At 42.5% G+C, this 19803-nt stretch overlaps 1 protein-coding gene across 3 annotated transcripts in view; it reads right to left on the reverse strand.

Moving 5' to 3' along the window:
* Nucleotides 1-19803, reverse strand: part of LOC118371481 (CMP-N-acetylneuraminate-beta-1,4-galactoside alpha-2,3-sialyltransferase-like) — a 101739-nt gene that overhangs the window by 9000 nt on the left and 72936 nt on the right. For 2 of the 3 annotated variants that reach the window (XM_035756938.2, XM_035756937.2), the window contains exons 9-10: nt 14729-14875; nt 6589-6735 (exon numbers count right to left, since the gene is read on the reverse strand). In XM_035756938.2, the coding sequence (XP_035612831.1) occupies nt 6589-6735; nt 14729-14875 (294 nt within the window). Of the gene's footprint in view, nt 1-6588; nt 6736-7274; nt 7414-14728; nt 14876-19803 lie in introns of those variants that run through there. The other variant, XM_052480280.1, reaches the window with a different exon arrangement.

Consider the following 19803-nt stretch of genomic DNA (forward strand, 5'->3'; position numbering starts at 1 on the left):
AAAAGTGTAAACCACTGCAATTAACCACGGCAAGGTGACTGGGAACATGGAACATGGACGAGTACAAACAGTCCAGCTATGCCCTCCGTAAGGCAAGTCACAATTCAATGCCCTCCGTAAGGACAGTCACAATTCAATGGCTCAGACACAAGATGTATATGGCAGGGAGTCCAGACAATCACGGATTATAAATGGAAAACCAGCCACGTCGCTGACACCGACTCCTTGCTCCAGGACAAGCTAAACATCTTCTTCACCCGCTTCAAGGACAACAAAGTGTCCCCGGAACGGGCCAACACCGTTCATGAAGAATGTGAGCTCTCGTTCTACGTGGCTGACATGAGTAAGACATTTAAGTGTGTTAACCCTCGCAAGGCTGCCAGCCCAGACGGCATCCATAGCCGTGTCCTCAGAGCATGTGCAGAGTGTATAACGACATATTGAAGCTCTCCCTATCAGTCTGTTGTCCCCAATTGCTTCAAGATGTCCACCATTGTTCCTGTACCCAAGAAATTGAAGGTAACTGAAGTGAATTACTATCGCCCAGTAGTACTCACATCTGTCATTATGAAATGCTCTGAGAGGGTAGTTAAAGATCATATCACCTCCACCTTACCGGACACACTAGACCCACAACAATTTGCATACCACACCAACAGATCCACAGATGACGCAATCGCCATGGCACTGCCCTATCACATCTGGAAAAGAGAAATATATATGTAAGATTGGTGTTAATTGACTTACAGCTCAGCCTTCAACACCATAGTGCCCTCCAAGCTGATCACGAAGCTCAGGACCCTGGGTCTCGACCCCACCCCTGTGCCACTGGGTCCTGGACTTCCTGACGGGCCGACCCCAGGTGGGGAAGGTAGGCAACAACATCTCCACTACGTTGATCCTCAACATGGGGACCCCACAAAGGTGCGTGATCAGCCCTGTCCTGTACTCCCTGTTCATCCATGACTGCGTGGCAATGCACGCTTCCAACTCAATCATCACGTTTGCAGACGACACATCAATGGTAGTCCTGATTACCAGCAACGACGACACCGTCTACAGAGAGGAGGTGAGGGCCCTAGTGGAGTGGTACCAGGAAAACAATCTCTCTCTCAACGTCAACAAAATGAAGGAGCTGACCGTGGAATTCAGGAGGCAGCAGAGGGAGCACACTCCCATCCACATCAGTTAAAGTTAAAAGCTTCAAGTTCCTTGCCGTGTACATCACTGACAACCTGAAATGGTCCATCCCTGTTCAACCTCACTCTTTAATCTCAGGAGCCTGAAGAAATTTGGCTTGACCCCTTCTACAGATGCACCACTGAATGCATCCTGTCGGACTGTATCAACACCTGGTACGGCAACTGCACCATCCACAACAGCAGGGCTCTCCAAAGGGTGGTGCGGTCAGCCCAACGCATCACTGGGGGCACACTGCCTGCCCTCCAGAACATCTACAGGCTGTGGCCCGAATCAGCTAGAGACCACTAGCTGGCCTGCGCCCAGTAGCCTGCCCTGAACGTTGGTCATTTTTACTAGCCGGCTACCACCCGGTACTTAACCCTGCACCTTAAGAGACTGCTGCCTTATGTGAATAATGTAATCATTGAGCACTGGTCACTATAATAATGTTTACATACTGTTTTACCCACTTCATATTGTCGTGTCTTTCCTATCATTAACTGAAGACTGATAGTTTTTATCAAAGATTCTCTGTAATAGTTACTACGCGATCAACTGATTAATAACATAACTAATTAACTAGGAAGTCGGGGCACCAAAGACAAATATTCAGATTACAAAGTTATCATTTCCTAAAATAACTTTTCAGATATTTTATCTGATCAATTAGTCTTCAAATTAATGAATTATTTACTTTACCTCACGTTAGTCTCATTCCAAATGTCGTAAATGGTTGGTTATCTGCACGAACCCAGTCTTCACTATGAGTCATCCATACATCAATTGTCTTAAAAAATCTATTTATTACTAACTAAGTAATTCACAGAAATGCATAAACAAACAAACAAGGTAAATGTAATGATAGGAGAATGTACCCTAGTGGGCTAAATCGGCAAGGCGGCTTTGTTAGACAAAGGGGGAAGTGGGGGTCGACTAAGAAGTCACTACAAAGTTATAATTATAACAATTGAAATGCTAATCCTTTGCACATGAACACTCACTCATTCGGGAACAATTGCAATCAATATATATATTTATGCTCAGTGTGTCATCTTGATCGCTGGTGAAAAGTTAATTTATTTTGTAGAATTGTCCGTCTCTCTCCCTCTCTCTCACGGTTGTGGTTAGAGGGGATTGTATAGAATGGATGTTTTGGCAATTGTTGTTCTTCGCGTTCAATGATACCGAATTCCTAGCTGCAGACTAGTAATTAATATCAAAGACTTGTTCTTATTCTGTCGGTATCGATAGTCTAAGAGTTTAACCATGTGGTATGGTTGAAAGATTCAGCAATGGTCTACAACCTTTGTCCTCCCAATGGAGAAAAACATGGTCTGCAACCTTTAGCCATCTCGTAATTGAGGTAAGCTTGGTCTGCTGATCATTTCTCAAAGTTGGGTTTTATTCGGAATGGCAGAAAAGGAGCTGTCCCAGGAGGCCATAAGCATTTTGCTACACCCACGATAACATCGGCAAAATATATGTACATGACCAATAACATTTTATTTGATTAGGAAGACGATGGAATTCCAACTCCAGCTGTCAGTAAAGGGAGAGTGTCGGCTACTGGATAGGCTAGGTAACTTTCAGGGAGGACATTACGAAAAGATTCTCATGTTCCAGTCCCTAGAGGCAAAGACAGAGAGATAATAGGAACATAATATTCAGTGCTGTCTAATTTGAGTATAATGAAGCCTGTTTCTTTGTTTTCTGTCTTCAGGTATGTACATCAATGAAAACCTGTGTTCGCAGATGAAGAGAGGGGTACCAATGAATGTCCCAAGAGACCGATATCCATACAGGATTTACCCCAGTGTTTTACCCAAAAGGCTCAGACTTTTCTGTTTCCATCTACGCAGGCCGGCACCCGTGTCTCACTGGGCCATGGCTCCAGCGGACCTGCTCTCCCTTGGGGCCAAAACCAGGCCGTTGGTACTTTTCATCTTGCGTTTACAGAACAATGGCTAACTATGAACTTTAACACCTTCTCATAAAGCAACTGTGTATACCAGCATTATTTTTTCGTGTACAACATTTGCTAACATACTGTAGATAGGCTACCTATATGCCATGAGTTACATGTGTAGGCCCACAGTACCTATATTAGCACGTTATACACATTGTATACATTAGATTACTCACAATGTATCAACGTATTACAACTGGAGCAGGTCAACCCTGCTGGAGGTCTGCATTGCTGGGCTAGCAATAACACACCGGATTCAACTTATCAACCCTAATGAGGTGATAATCAAGTGTGCTATTGCTGGGCTGAAACAGAAGTCTGCTCACTCAGTAGATCAGGGACCAGTGGAGCAAGGTTTGCCACCGTTGGTATTGATTTTTTTTCTCTCACCTGAAATGATTCTTTAGTAATAAAAGCCTACTTGTTACTACTCAATTATTTATTGTTGTTGATACCTAGATGTCTAATCTTTAAATATGAGTTAATTTATTTGTACATTTTGTAGTGATGAAGTATTGATTCTTTGAAGAGAAGTGTTTAAAGCTGCAATATGTAACTTTTAAGGGCGACCCGACCAACTTCACATAGAAATATGAGTTGTAGAAGAGGTTGTATTCTATGTGCACAGTTTCTATGCTTCCCTTTCATAGGTTTTACATTTGAGTCATTTACTTTCGGTTTTGTACACCAGCTTCAAACAGCTGAAAATACAATATTTTTGGATATTACATTTACATTTAAGTCATTTAGCAGACGCTCTTATCCAGAGCGACTTACAAATTGGTGCATTCACCTTATGACATCCAGTGGAACAGCCACTTTACAATAGTGCATCTAAATCTTTTAAGGGGGGGAGGGGGTGAGAAGGATTACTTTATCCTATCCTAGGTATTCCTTAAAGAGGTGGGGTTTCAGGTGTCTCCGGAAGGTGGTGATTGACTCCGCTGTCCTGGCGTCGTGGGGGAGTTTTTTCCACCATTGGGGGGCCAGAGCAGCGAACAGTTTTGACTGGGCTGAGCGGGAACTGTACTTCCTCAGTGGTAGGGAGGCGAGCAGGCCAGAGGTGGATGAACGCAGTGCCCTTGTTTGGGTGTAGGGCCTGATCAGAGCCTGGAGGTACTGAGGTGCCGTTCCCCTCACAGCTCCGTAGGCAAGCACCATGGTCTTGTAGCGGATGCGAGCTTCAACTGGAAGCCAGTGGAGAGAGCGGAGGAGCGGGGTGACGTGAGAGAACTTGGGAAGGTTGAACACCAGACGGGCTGCGGCGTTCTGGATATTGAAAGGATATTTCACAGTGGTTTAGATGGTACAATTCTCTTCACTATATATTGTTTGTTTTGCCACCTTTAAACTTGTAAATATATTTTTTTACTATTATTCAAAATGAACTAGTGTCAATGTTGGTTAATAACATATCACAATCCTGCAATACAGAGGGGAAGGGGTTCTGTCTCTAATGTGTCTATTTCTGTGTTGTATTCACAAATTAACATTTCCTTTTTGTCTAGTTATAAGAGCTCCAATCTGTTTTATTTGATTGTCAATCTGTCTCAGTATATCTGAATCCCATTTAGCAGTTTATCATATGGCATGCATGGCCAATGCAGCCACAGGCCTGTAGCACTCAGAGAACAGCTAAACTCACACATTGTTTACTTGTTGAGCTATATGTTCTCAATTTAAAATGATACCAGTAGACAATGTATATGAGGCAAACCATATAACAGATTTTGTACATTCCTTTGAAGTGCTGACATATGAAATTGTCTAGTGAAATTCAAACCTTGTAATTTAGGTGCAGTATGAAAAGAAGATGACAACAATTAGGCTACAGGAGATGAGCATTACAGGTAACATATTATGAGGTTCATTTAATTCATTTCAGCAATGTTGCTTGCAAAAAGGTAAAAGTAGTTGTTTCCATAGCAGATAGACCAGGGGTAATTGAACTCTTACCCTACGAGGTCCGGAGCCCGCTGGTTTTCTGTTCTACTTTATAATGAAGTGCGTCCACCTGGTGTCCCAGGTCACCCTGTATAAGCTAGATACTCGGTCACAGCTAAACCTTTAGATCAATAATATGCTGTTTTTATTCAAATGTTGTTATAATCGTGAGAGAAATTAAACTAGCTAGTAGCTAACGGTAGCTAGCTAGTTATACCTTACAAGGTTAGCTGACTTTTCTCAAAACAAAACTCATTGTAGCTAGCTACATCTTGTCCCTCATGCTAGCCTGCACAGTCAAATTTCACTCCAGAAATGTACAAATGACATTTATATGGCCAGCATTTGAGACCATTTATCCCCTCTTGCTGCAGCTTTAGCTCATCTTGAATAACAGTGAAATGCTGTGAAATCCAGCGTGCTGCAAATGTTCTAGAATGTTTTGTCACCAATGCTTGTTTGTTAAAAACATTTTGTCCACTTGTACATTTGCTCCTACAGCACTAAACTGGTGGGCACCTTTCGAGCTCCGCCAAGCAAGGCATTTGATTGGTTTGACGTGTTGTGAGGCGTCAGTGATTTACACTGGATTCACACTCATCTTTAGCTGATTTCTGCCATGAAACTTCCCCAGGCTTCCCGTACTAGGGAAGCCTGGTTTGCGACGAGGCAAACCTAACTCTGGCTTTCACAACCTAACTTAGGAGACTAACACCTCAGCTCACACAAGTTTGCGTCTGCGTCCTAAATGGCAGCCAATTCCCAATGGACCCTGGTCAAAAGTAGTACACTATATACAGTAGGCACTATAGGGAATAGGGTGCAATTTGTTATGCAGGGTGAGTGAGTGCATGGAAAGCAGATCTGAGGCTTTCTAGATATAGCCAAACATACACCAGACCCCTGTTCACTACACAGTAAAGTCTCTAGAAAGAACTCAGGTTTAATTGGAAATAGTTTACATTTACCGTGCCAATTATGGTTCAAATATTCAGGTACATTTTGTCTGTAAATTTCCCTCTTGCTTTACAAGATATTTATAAAAGCTTTTCTTAACGAAGCTATTTTGACCTTGGCACCAAACTAAGCCATCAGTTCTTCTCACTTTGATGCTGTGTGGAATGTGTGCGTGTGTGTGAACATGTATTTCAGAGGTTAGTTGCTGGGTAAGGATGATACAACCATCATCCATAGTTAACTATCAGACTGACAACATACATTACACATGCCCCTCTTTCAGCTTCCATTATTTCAACAGGACTGCTAGAAATCTTAACAAGCCTTCTGCTATACAGTAGGTCAGTGTGACCTCATGGTCAGATGAATGCATTGTATACAAAACAGTTTACATATTTATTTTCATGTTTCCATGATGTATGTAAGCGTGTGTGTGTGTTTGTGTGTGTGTGTCAAGGCCCCACTGTGACCCTTTAAGGGGTCGACAGAGAATACGTAGACAGGGCAAATGGCTGTTGTCAGTGTCAGGTCACTTGTACCTGTTTGATGGCCACCATCCTGATCTTCTCATAGTAGTGTAGGGGAGCGTGGGGGGTACTCATGTCATAACCAAATCCAGCCACGGCTACCTCATCACAGTTATGGAGGGCCATTGTTATGGCAACAGTCCCCAGTGTCGGAATATTCTGGAAAACACAGAAGAGAAGACAAATGTTCCCTGAAACAAGACAGTGAGTAAAGTTGACTACTGGAACTACTGGAGGTTAATAGCACATGGGGTAACAAAGAAGAAATGTAAAAAGGGTACCAAACAGAAGTAATGGAACTATTTGAAAGACTTTAGTCACAGCTGAGTCAAGATTTGAAAAGATGGCGCTGACAGACATGGATGTCCAGTTCCTAGCTCCTAGCCAACTTTGCAGTATTTCATTTTTTTTGTGTTATTTCTTAAATTATTTGCTCAGAACATTTCTTGCATTATTTTACCTACAGCCAAAAATAAATTTTGGATATTAGATTTCTCGGTCACTCACCATAATTTCAACCATAAATTTGACTTTCCTGAACTGGCTCCTTTGTTTGTACCTCCCAAAACATTTCCACTCTTCACAGGGGCTGCTCCAAGACGCCCTCAAAGCAGAAGAGGAATACGGAGTGGGCTTTAATTTGGAAACCATCCACTGCCTCCAAGTATATTACTCACTAAGGTTTAGTCCATGGACAATAAAGTAGACAAGCTCAGGACGAGGATCTCCTTCCAGAGAGACATCAGGGACAGTAACATCATCTGTTTCACGGAATCATGGCTCTCTCCGGATATGCTGTCCCCATCCATACAGCCAGGTGGGTTCTCCGTAACATTCCTTGAACAGTAAGAAAGAACTCTCAGGGAAAAAGAAAATCAGAGGTGTAAGGTGCATGCTCAGACCCCCTCCTGTACTCTATTGTTTACCCATGACTGTGTGGCCAAGCATGTCTCCAACTCAAGCATCAAGTTTGCAGATGACAGCTGTATTCCTTGATACCAACAACAACGAGACAGGATACAGGGAGAAGGGGAGGGCACTGGCGGACTTCAGGAGACAGCAGAGAGAGCACGTCCACATCCGCAGAGGAGAGGGTGAAAAGCTTCAAGTTCCTCGGCGTGCACATCAGTGACAACCTGAAATGGTCCATCCATACAGAAAGTGTGGTGAATAAGGTGCAATAGCACCTCTTCAAGCTCAGGAGACTAAAGGAATTTGGCTTGGCCTCTAAGACCCTCACAAACTTCTAAAGATGTACCATTGAGAGGATCCTGTTGGGCTGTATCAATGCCTGATACGGCAACTGCACCTTCTGAAACCGTTGGGCTCTCCAGAGGGTGGTGCGGTCAGCCCAATGCATCAACGGGGCACTGTCTGCCCTTAAGGTCATCTGCAGCACCTGGTGTCACAGGAAGACCAATAAGATCATCAAAGACCTCAGCCAGCCGAGACACTAACTGTTCACCCCACTACCATCTAGAAGGCAGACAATTCAGGTGCATCAAAGCTGGGACCAAGAGACTGAAAATCAACTTCTATCTCCAGGTCATCAGAGTGTTAAATAGTCACCACTAACTGGCCTCCGCCCAGTAACCTGCCCTGAACTTTGTCATTGTTACTAGCCGGCTACCACCCGGTACACTACCCTGCACTTTAGAGACTGATGCCCTATGTACAGTTGAAGTCGGAAGTTTACCTACACTTAGGTTGGAGTCATTCAAACTTGTTTGTCTACCACTCCACAGATTTCTTGTTAATCAAGTTGGTTAGGACATCTACTGTACTTTGTGCATAACACAAGATATGTTTCCAACAATTATTTACAGCCAGATTATTTCACTTATAATTCACTGTATCACAATTCCAGTGGGTCAGAAGTTCACATACACTAAGTTGACTGTGCCTTTAAACATATCTTGAACATGCCAAAAAATGATGTCATGGCTTTAGAAGCTTCTGATAGGCTAATTGACATAATTTGAGTCAATTGGATGTGAACCTGTGGATGTATTTCAAGGCCTACCTTAAAACTCGACATCATGGGAAACATCAAAAGAAATATGCCAAAATCTCAGAAAAAAAATTGTAGACCTCCACAAGACCAAACGCCAAACACCTGAAGGTACCACGTTCCTCTGCACAAACAATCTTAACAAACAATAGTAGGCAAGTATAAACACCATGGGACCACGCAGCCGTCATACCGCTCAGGAAGGAGACGCGTTCTGTCTCCTAGAGATGAACGTACTTTGGTGCAAAAAGTGCAAAACAATCCCAGAACAACAGCAAAGGGCCTTGTGAAGATGCTGGAGGAAACAGGTACAAAAGTTTCTATATCCACAGTGAAACAAGTCCTATATCGACATAACCTGAATGGCCGCTCAGCAAGTAAGAAGCCACTGCTCCAAAACCGCCATAAAAAAGCCAGACTACGGTTTGCAACTGCACATGGGAACAAAGATCATACTTTTTGGAAAAATGTCCTCTGGTCTGATGAAACAAAAATAGAACTGTTTGGTCATAATGACCATCGTTATATTTGGAGGAATAAGGGGAGGCTTGCAAGCTGAAGAACACTATCCCAACCGTGAAGCACGGGGGTGGCAGCATCATGTTGTGGGGGTGCTTTGCTGCACGAGAAACTGGTGCACTTCACAAAATAAATGGCATCATGAGGCAGGAAAATGATGTGGATATATTGAAGCAACATCTCAAGACATCAGTCAGGAAGTTGAAGCATGGTCGCAAATGGATCTTCCAAATGGACAATGAACCCAAGCATACTTCCAAAGTTGTGGCAAAATGGCTTAAGGACAACAAAGTCAAGGTATTGGAGTGGCCATCACAAAGCCCTTACCTCAATCCAATAGAACATTTGTGGGCAGAACTGGAAAAGCGTGTGCGAGCAAGGAGGCCAACAAACCTGACTCAGTTACACCAGCTCTGTCAGGAGGAATGGGCCAAAATTCACCCTACTTATTGTGGTAAGCATGTGGAAGGCTACTCAAAACGTTTGACCCAAGTTAAACCATTTAAAGGCAATATTACCAAATAATAATTGAGTGTATGTAAACTTCTGACCCACTGGGAATGTGATGAAAGAAATAAAAGCTGAAATAAATAATTATCTCCACTATTATTCTGACATTTCACATTCTTAAAATAAAGTGGTGACCCTAACTGACCTAAGACAGGGAATTTTTACTAGGATTAAATGTCATGAATTGTGAACAACTGAGAAGTTATTCCTTATCAAGGTGTATATAAACTTCTGACTTCAACTGTACATAGTCATTGAACACTGGTCACTTTAATAATGTTTAAGTAACGCAAGTCAACTAATGTTGAATACTTATTGTTACGAGTGAAATTCCAGGAACCAATCATATCATACTATATTGCTATGTTTAAATTGACAGCTATTACAAATCAGCTGTCAGAAGCTGCATGACGAGCAGTTTATTTTGAGCCAATCAAAACTCAATATTCTCTTTGTCCCTCTCCTAACCTCACGTTATACACCATTCGGCACCAACATGCTGAAAAAAGAGCTAGAACATGAAGAGCTACCGCCATTCCATGGAAGAAAAACAAAGTTTCAAATCTTTGAGAAGTTGTATAAAACTGAACTAAAAAGAGCAAACTGGATCGGGGCGGTAGGTAGCCCAGTGGTTAGAGCATTGGACGAGTAACTGAACGGTTGCAAGATCAAATCCCAGAGCTGACATGGTAAAAATCTGTCGTTCTGCGCCTGAACAAGGCAGTTAACCCACTGTTCCTAGGCCGTCATTGGAAAAAAATAATGTGTTCTTAACTGACTTGCCTAGTTAAATAAAGGTAAAATAAAACACATTAACACTCACTTATCTATACAAACGTGCTGTGAAGGGATTGAGGGAAAGATTGATGCCAGGATTTGGTGAGTTTTCAGAAGGAAAACGAGCTGCTAGCGATTAGGCTAGCTAAGCTATTGCTAGCATGTTGTGCGCGTTCATACTGAACCAAGCATACGCACAAGCCGTTAACATTTAGGATAGCTCAGCCATCGATCAATTGAAATAAAATTGAAAACACTAGTGATCATGTAATCATACATGGTGAACTATTTTAGTTTTCATACTGTCATAAAATGTGATGTGAACTAGTATCTAGTGTGATGTGAACTAGTATGTGAACTAGTATCTTAATCAATTTTCGTACACTTATGTCATAGATTACTTTATAAGAAATTACGTGTAGGTGTAAGCACTAGTACTTTTAATTTGCCCGGGCTAGTCTATTGTTCAGTCCACATGAGCCTGGTGCTGTAGTTGTAAAGAATTTTGACTAAGTTTATTTTCTTTTTCCTGTAAGAGAATGAAGCTAAGCACTGAAATAATGGTTTTTGAAAGGTACTCATGGTATATATATGTGGTGTGATCCTGTTTGTAAAACAGGTCAGTTTTTTTGAGTATTTAATCAGTTCCACCAAGGATGGCGAGCTGCCAGAACACAGGATATCAAATCAAATCAAAGTTTATTTGTCAGTGCAATGCTTACTTACAGGCTCTAACCAATAGTGCGAAGAAAATGTATGTGTGTGTAAGTAAGTAAGTAAAGAAATAAAACAATAAAAAGACATTTGAAAATAACAGTAGCAAGGCTATAGACAGACACCGGTTAGTCAGGCTTATTGAGGTAGTATGTACATGTAGGTATGGTTAAAGTGACTATGCATATATGATGAAGAGAGAATAGCAGTACAGTAAAAAGAGGGGTTAGCAGGTGGTGGGACACAATGCAGATAGCCCGGTTAGCCAATGTGCAGGAGCACTGTTTGGTCGGGCCAATTGAGGTAGTATGTACATGAATGTATAGTTAAAGTGACTATGCCTTGCGGTTGGAGGCCGAGATATTGCCGTACCAGGCAATGATGCAACCGGTCAGGATGCTCTCGATGGTGCAGCTGTAGAACCTTTTGAGGAACTCAGGACCCATGCCAAATCATTTTAGATTCCCGAGGGGGAATAGGCTTTGTCATGCCCTCTTCACGACTGACTTGGTGTGTTTGAATCATTCTAGTTTGTTGTTGATGTGGACACCAAGGAACTTGAAGCTCTCAACCTGCTCCACTACAGCCCCGTCCGATGAGAATGGGGGCATGCTCGGTGCTCCTTTTCCTGTAGTCCACAATCATCTCCTTAGTCTTGGTTATGTTGAGGGATAGGTTTAGTCCCAGGTTGCTTAGCTTAGTGATGAGCTTTGAGGGTACTATGGTATTGAATGCTGAGCTGTAGACAATGAATAGCATTCTCACATAGGTGTTCCTTTTGTCCAGGTGGGAAAGGGCAGTGTGGCGTGCATAGAGATTGCATCATCTGTGGATCTGTTTGAGAGGTATGCAAATTGGAGTGGGTCTAGGGTTTCTGGGATAATGGTGTTGATGTGAGCCATTATGTCACGTTTGTCATAATGATTGGACAAGGCGCAGCGTGCGTAGAATTCCACCATACCAGGCCAACATAGAAATAAAAATCACCGAGATGACCCACCCTAGTCACACCCCGACCTAACCAACATAGAGAATGAAAAGCTTTCTATGGTCAGGGCGTGACACATTACCAGCCTTTCAAAGCACTTCATGGCTACGGACGTGAGTGCTACGGATCTGAAGTAATTTAGGCAGGTTGCCTTTGTGTTCTTGGGCACAGGGACTATGGTGGTCTGCTTGAAACATGTTGGTATTACAGACTCAATCAGGGACATGTTGAAAATGTCAGTGAAGATACCTGCCAGTTGGTCCGCACATGCCCGGACCACATGTCCTGGTAATCGGTCTGGCCCCACAGCCTTGTGTATGTTAACCTGTTTAATAGTCTCACTCACGTCGGCTACGGCGAGCGTGATCACACAGTCGTCCGGAACAGCTGATGCTCTCATGCATGCCTCAGTGTTGCTTGCCTCGAAGCGAGCATAGAAGTGATTTAGCTCGTCTGGTAGGCTCGTGTTACTGGGCAGCTCGCGGCTGTGCTTCCCTTTGTAGTCTGTAATAGTTTGTAAGCCCTGCCACATCCGACGAGCATTGGAGCCGGTGTAATATGATTCAATCTTAGCCCTGTATTGATGCATTGCCTGTTTGATGGTTCGTCGTAGGGCATAGTGGGATTTCTTGTAAGCTTCCGGGTTAGAGTCCCGCACCTTGAAAGCGGCAGCTCTACCCTTTAGCTCAGTGCGAATGTTGCCTGTAATCCATGGCTTCTAGTTGGGGTATGTACGTACAGTCACTGTGGGGACGACGTCCTCGATGTACTTATTGATAAAGCCAGAGACTGATGTGGTGTATTCCTCAATGTCATCGGAAGAATCCCGAAACATGTTCCAGTCTCTGATAGCAAAACAGTCCTGTAGTTTGGCATCTGCTTCATCTGACCACTTTTTGAATAGACCGGACATAAGAAGATTTGCATGCAAATATGTATTTTCCTTGGAGATCACTGATTTTGCACTGCCATACTACGGTGTGGTAGGATTTTTCTTGCAAGACATCATTGCATCATAAATTGCAGTGGGATTGTTATAAGCACATGCTACACTTAAACATCTTACAGTGTTTATTGATAGGCACAGTCACTCACATTTGATTCCATCTCATGGTCGTTTAAGTCAGTATTTGTGAATTGGTTTGTGTTTTTCTGTGCATTCATGTTATTGTATTGCTATTGAATTTTGAACATTGAAATCTGAGAGATCCTCAGATTAAGATAGAGTTGGGTGGACCCTCGTAAACTATAGGCAGGATATATGGCCGATGTCTAAGTTTATTGTACTATTGATGTGTTTAATACATATTGAGCTCATTGCACAAATATCAATATTTACTCAAGGTGATACATTTTTTATTTACAAAACACAAGACGGCATCCTTTCCCTAAATTACTCAGTCGTGTGGTTTTCATTTCTCCCTACTGCTCCAGTAGCGGACCTAACTGGTCCAATATACAGTTTAAGCTTAAACCCATAGTAGCCCATAGTGTTAAGCAATTGTTACATTTACATACTGATTTAACCAGTTCATATGTATATATACTGTATTCTTGTCAGGGCGCATCCTATATTACTACTGCTGTACACACCTTTTCTATTCACATACTGTACACAATGTCTATACACACCATCATATAGACAAAAATATACACCGAGTGTACAAAAGATTAGGACCACCTGCTCTTTCCATTGCAGACTGACCAGTTGAATCTAGGTGAAAACTTATTGATGTCACATGTTAAATCCATTTCAGTGTAGATGAAGGGGAGGAAACAGGTTAAAGAAGGATGTGTAAGCCTTGAGAAAATTGAGACATCATTGTGCATGTGTGCCATTCAGAGGGTGAATGGGCAAGACAAAATATTTAAGTGCCTTTGAACGGGGTATTGTAGTAGGTACCAGGCACACCAGTTTGAGTGTGTCAAGAACTGCAAAGCTGCTGAGTTTTTCACGCTCAACAGTTTCCCGTGTGTATCAAGAATGGTCCACCACCCAAAGGACATCCAGCCAAATTAGACACAACTGTTGTCGGCATTGGAGTCAACATGAGCCAGCATCCCAGTGGAACGGTTTGGCGCCTTGTAGTCCATGCCTTTGACGAATCGAGGCCTACAGTCCTTGCTCCCTCCATGGCTCGGAGCCATGCCTATAGAGGTGTGGATGTTGCAACAGGGAAGCGCATCTGCTTTAGACGCTATGGCAAAGCTACTGATTGATAAGAATGTCTACTAGGTGTGGACATTACGAGGATGTTACTAAAAGCTACTAGTATCGGGCACCTGGAGGGTCAGCTGTGTGTCTACAGTGTGTTAGGGTAGTATGTTAGAGCTGACCTGGTCTGCTGTGTGTCAGGGCTGACCTGTCCTGATAGGAGCAGACACACAGACAAGGAGAGAAACCAGTGCAGCCCAGCCCAGCAATTAACGCATGCTTATGTGTGAAACAGCTGAGTTTTTTTTTCTTTCTATTTAATTTCTTAGAATGTAATTTAACTACCTTGAGTATCCTGGTAACACATATTCTGCAAGCTATTTATGTAAATGACTAGTTGTTAGCTGTATAAAACCAGGGCCTGATTATTGCGGTTGATGGCATTATGTTTCGATCAGTTAGTTTCCCAGTCTCTCACCCCTCTCCCCATCTGTCCCTTGTTGTGTGGCAGGCCAATGAACCTGAAGGCAGCCTCCTGGATGAAGTAAGGGTTGAGGATCCTCATCTCACTGGGCTCCCTGGGGACATGATGGGCCACAGACTTCCAGAACCCATCTGTACTATGCTACGTGAGAGAGAGTGAAAGAGAGAGAAAGAGAGAGGGAGGGGGAGAGAGGGAGAGAGAGGGAGAGAGAGAGAGAAAGTGGAAGAAAGGTTAGTTTGAATAATAGCATTAAAAATGATAAAAACAAATGAAGACATGAGTTATACATTTACCACTTGCTATGACAATGTGATGTCTCTCTGTTGGTGGTCTCTAACAGCACAAGTCATCCAGCTTTTAGACCTGACCATCAATTACAAGGAAGCTCAGCCAGCCCAGAGCACCTCAACATCTCTTCTCATCAGACCTGGGTTCAAATACTAATTTAAATAATTTCAAATACTTTGAGCTTTTGCTTTAGCCTGCTTGGAATGCCAGATGGGCAAGATTTGACCTTTTGGGACTATTCTATTGAATCAGTAAGTCAGCCAAGCAAAATCAAACACGGACAATGTATTTGAAATGATTTCAGTTTCATATTTGAACCAAGGTCTGCTTCTCATGTTCTTCTGCCTGATCATTCATTCTTCTCTTCAGCGGAGAAACTGGCAAAGTGAGAGCTGATGCTTAGCAGTTGGTCAGTGAATTTTAACACACGTCACCTGTACAAATAAACCAGAGTGCTTCCTTTGATATTTTCAAATAAAGAGTGACTAAAATATGGCCAAGTGGCTTTGAGGTGGTTTGGCTGTGTGCCCAGGACAAGCCCAGACACAACCCACCTCTCTGTCAGACCAGTTCTGAATAAAGGGCCTTTCTGATTCTGATGGGGCAACAACATCACAGCAAGGGACACATAAAGCCAGGCCCAGGGACACAGCCCCCCCCCTTCCCCTAGGTAAACAAAAAACATATGGTCTCAGGTTTCACCTGATTGTTCAGAGGGTGAAAAGTGATGGAAGATGACACCTACTATTGAGTATTGCCTTTATTTGATTTATGATGAAGTATATTGTCCACGGTCTTGTTCAGATTCAACATGCCATAATCAACAGAATATACCCAATGCTTTTTTATGTAGAACCTGTCACAGGTCAGTCACACAGACAGAGTTCCAGGTCCTGTAGCAAGGTCCCAAGCTTGGTCTGATGGGCAGGGAGGAGAGCCCAAAAATTACAGGTTGTAACCTAGCCTACTGTGGTGGGAGGAGGTCCAGGAAATCAGGGCTTATTTTTCTTTGGGGAGGCCACTCTGCTGCACTAAGAATGCTGTATATACTTCACAGAGGTGTTCCAGATAACCTCCGACCGGTTTAGTCACGTGGGGTTCCTTTTATGGGCTAGGAGTTTATAAAAAGCAAGTAAAGAACACCTCACAGCACAGGCTGTGTATCATCTGTGTTTCCTTTTGTAAATAATATATGTGTGAAATTTGTTTTGATTTAGAATGGATCATTATCCCACAACTGTCTCGAAACAGGGACAGGGGGGAAAAAAATGTAATCTATGCAAATAGCGAATGGAGGACACTTTTCCCGTGGTTAATGTTCATGACAGCCAGGTAGGCTATACTGCTGTTGTAAAGAGAAGCAAAGTGTTTAGTATCAAGAAAGTATGCCTAGCCTATAGAAAGCTAATGGGATCCTCCTCTTTTTAATAGAGGCCATCAAAACGGCTTTCTCACGTAATTGCATAGGCTATAGAAATGTTGCTCAACATGATTTGATTTTTGATCGCATTTGCATTGATGTCAGAGTGGTTCGAGGGACAATAGAGTGCTGAGTACCAGTCAGTTAGCAAGCTTGGTAGGCTACTAATGACCATCAGGAGCATCAGAGTTAGGAGAAGCCTCGTTATGGTGACTAAACGGTCCTGTGGAATTTTACTGAGGTCATGACTAGTGACTGCTGGTGTGGCTGTAATATGGTCACCGTAACAGCCCTATCTGTGTATCTGTTGGGTCGGTATACAAATTGTAGTTGGTCAAGGAAGTCGGGTAAGATAGAGGTTTGATCTGATTTGCCGAAGGGTGGAGCAGGCAAGGGTCTTCTAGCCTTCCCAGAAGGGAGAGTAACAATGTGTAGCACGGGAGATGTGTTGGTAGATTTTTGGGAGCGTTTGCCTCAGATTTCCTTTATTAAAGACCCCAGCTACAATAAATGCGGCCTCAGGATATGTAGTTTCCAGTTTGCACAAAGTCCAGTGTAGTGCCTTATGAGCCATTGCGGTGTCGGCTTGGGGGAGAAATATACAGAGCAGTGACAATAGCCAAAGAAAATGATCTTGGGACTTAATGCTGTCTGCATTTGATGGTGAGTTATTCCAGATTGGGAGAACAAAAGGACTTGAATTCCTGTACATTACCACAATCACACCATGAGATGTTAATCATGAGACATACCTCCCACCTTAGTTTTTTCCAAAGAGTTCTTTCTTCCTGTCAGCGCGATGTAAAGAGAACTTTGTTGGCTGTATGGATGGGGACAATATACATGGAGAGAGCCTTGATTCCGTAAAACAGAGCATGTTACAGTCCCTTATGTCTCACTGAAAGGAGATCCTAGCCCTGAGCTCATCTACTTTATTGTCCAGGGGGCTGAATGTTTTAGCGAGTAATATACTCGGTAGCGGTGGATGGTTTGCTCGCAGCCTGACTAGAACTCCTCCCTCTGGTGGAGCGTCTGGGATGAATGAGGCTGCCTCGGGAAATCCAAACAAAAGATCCAGGTTAGGGAAGTCATTTCTCGTCAAATTGTGAGTGACCGCCGATCAAATGTTCAAAAGTTATTTTTCGGTTGTAGGAAATGATACTAGAAACTTTCTGAGCAAATAATGTAAGTCATAACACCAATAAAGCGAAATACTGCAAGTTGCCGGGGAGATAGAAACAGGGTGACCGTGTCTGTCAGCGCCATCTTGTCTGAACTGAGGACATACAACCACAACTTGCTCTATAAATGCTTTGCATAAGTACTTGGGATAAATACATTTTGAAATTAATGTATTTAGTGAAGGCCACTACTTCATAGGCTGTATTGCGGTGTTAGTTATATAATTGTGCGATACCTAGGCCTTCATGAAAAGGCAACACATTTTTTGTATATGTAAAGACAATATTAAATCAAGAATAGTCTAATGGGTGACAATATTAGCCTATAACTCGTGAATGATATATTATCACTTGTGTATGATGCCCAGCTTAAGGCAAGAAACAGCGCATGCCTTTTTGCTGCGAATTCAAATCATACTCGCACACGTATATATGCCTATATGTTTTGCTAAGTTTTATATCACAACTAAAGTGGCCAAATAACTTAAGATTAAGCACATTCATCTGCTTTACAACTGGTGTAGAGCCTAATAATTAAGCATTATATGCATAATTGCATTTGCGATTACTTTTGAGAATAGTGTTTTCCCGCTAAATTATTATTGCATTTTGGAACATTCGTGCTTATACAGCGGTTCTTCTTTTAAAAGTTGCGTCGTACTGCAGCACAGCTTGCGGACTGTCGCATAATTCTATGGCACGTTGTTTAAGTGTCAGCCATTGTTGCAATTAATGATAGTTAGTGCTAATTTGACCACCAGAGGGCATCTTTGAGAAGCATTTGACAGTTTTTAATATTGGCTGTACTAGAGAATTTAAACACTTTTTTTGTAAGAACATAGTATATGGAATTGATTTTAAGAAATGTAGCTTAATTTGATTCATAATATGTTGTTTCTATTCGAAGAAAAATGATAAACGAAACCCTCAGAGTTTCCATTAGGAAAATTTGTCTCTGTACAACATGACCGGTCAGGAGAAGGCTACTAAGAGCAAAATAATCCTAACATTTCCACACCCTAATTGTAGGCCAACCAATACCCAAACGGAGATTCTGTGAAAATAAAAATATAATTGATTTATCAAGACCAGTCCCCAAGCTTGTTTGTCACATATTTCTTTACTTATTTGGACATAATGTTGCTGCTACCGTCTTTTATGACAGAAAATGACTTCTGGACATCAGAACAGCGATTACTCACCTCGACCTGGAAGAAGCTTTTTCCTTTAATGAGTCCGACAAGCCTGATGCGAAGGATATAGTGCTTTCCCGGGAACAGACTGAAATCCCCGTCATTTCCGTCATTTCCTTCTGAGAATTCGTAGGCGAGCGAGTAAACTCCCACTGCCATCCGTTCTATTGGCCAACGTGCAATCATTGGAAGATAAAACCAACTAACTACGATCAAGATAATCCTACCAACAGGACATTAAAACAATCGGTGAAAAACGACACAGATAAAATGGAGCTGGCGGGATTTTCCATGCACCGGTAGAACAGAGATGCTACGTCTGGTAAAGAAGTCTCGAGGTATTGCTCGCCTGAGATAGAGTACCTTATGATAAGCTGTAGTCCACACTATCTACCAAGAGAGTTCTCATCTATATTATTCATAACTAATGTATCTATTTACCTCCAAAAACTGATGCTGGCATTAAGACCGCACTCAACCAACTCTATAAGGCCATAAGCAAACAAGAAAATGCCTCATCGAGAAGCGGCGCTCCTAGTGGCCGGGGACTTTAATGAAGGCAAACTTAAAACCGTTTTACCTCATTTCTACCAGCATGTCACATGTGCAACCAGAGGGATAAAAAACTCTAGACCACCTTTACTCCAAACACAGAGATTCATACAAAGCTCTTCCTCGCCCTCCATTTGGCAAATCTGACCATAATTCTATCCTCCTGATTCCTGCTTAAAAGCAAAAACTAAAGCAGGAAGTACCAGTGACTCGCTAAATTTGAAGTGGTCAGATGACGGGAATGCTACGCTATAGGACTGTTTTGCTAGCACAGACTGGAATATGTTCCGGGATTCATCCAATGGCATTGAGGAGTATACCACTTTTTAACAGCTTCTACCCCCAAACCATAAGACTAAATAAATAAAATGGCCACTGGACTATTTTTTTTATTTCACCTTTATTTAACCAGGTAGGCTAGTTGAGAACAAGTTC

The sequence above is a fragment of the Oncorhynchus keta genome, chromosome 26 (assembly GCF_023373465.1).
Source record: "Oncorhynchus keta strain PuntledgeMale-10-30-2019 chromosome 26, Oket_V2, whole genome shotgun sequence".
NCBI classification, from domain to species: Eukaryota; Metazoa; Chordata; class Actinopteri; order Salmoniformes; family Salmonidae; genus Oncorhynchus; species Oncorhynchus keta.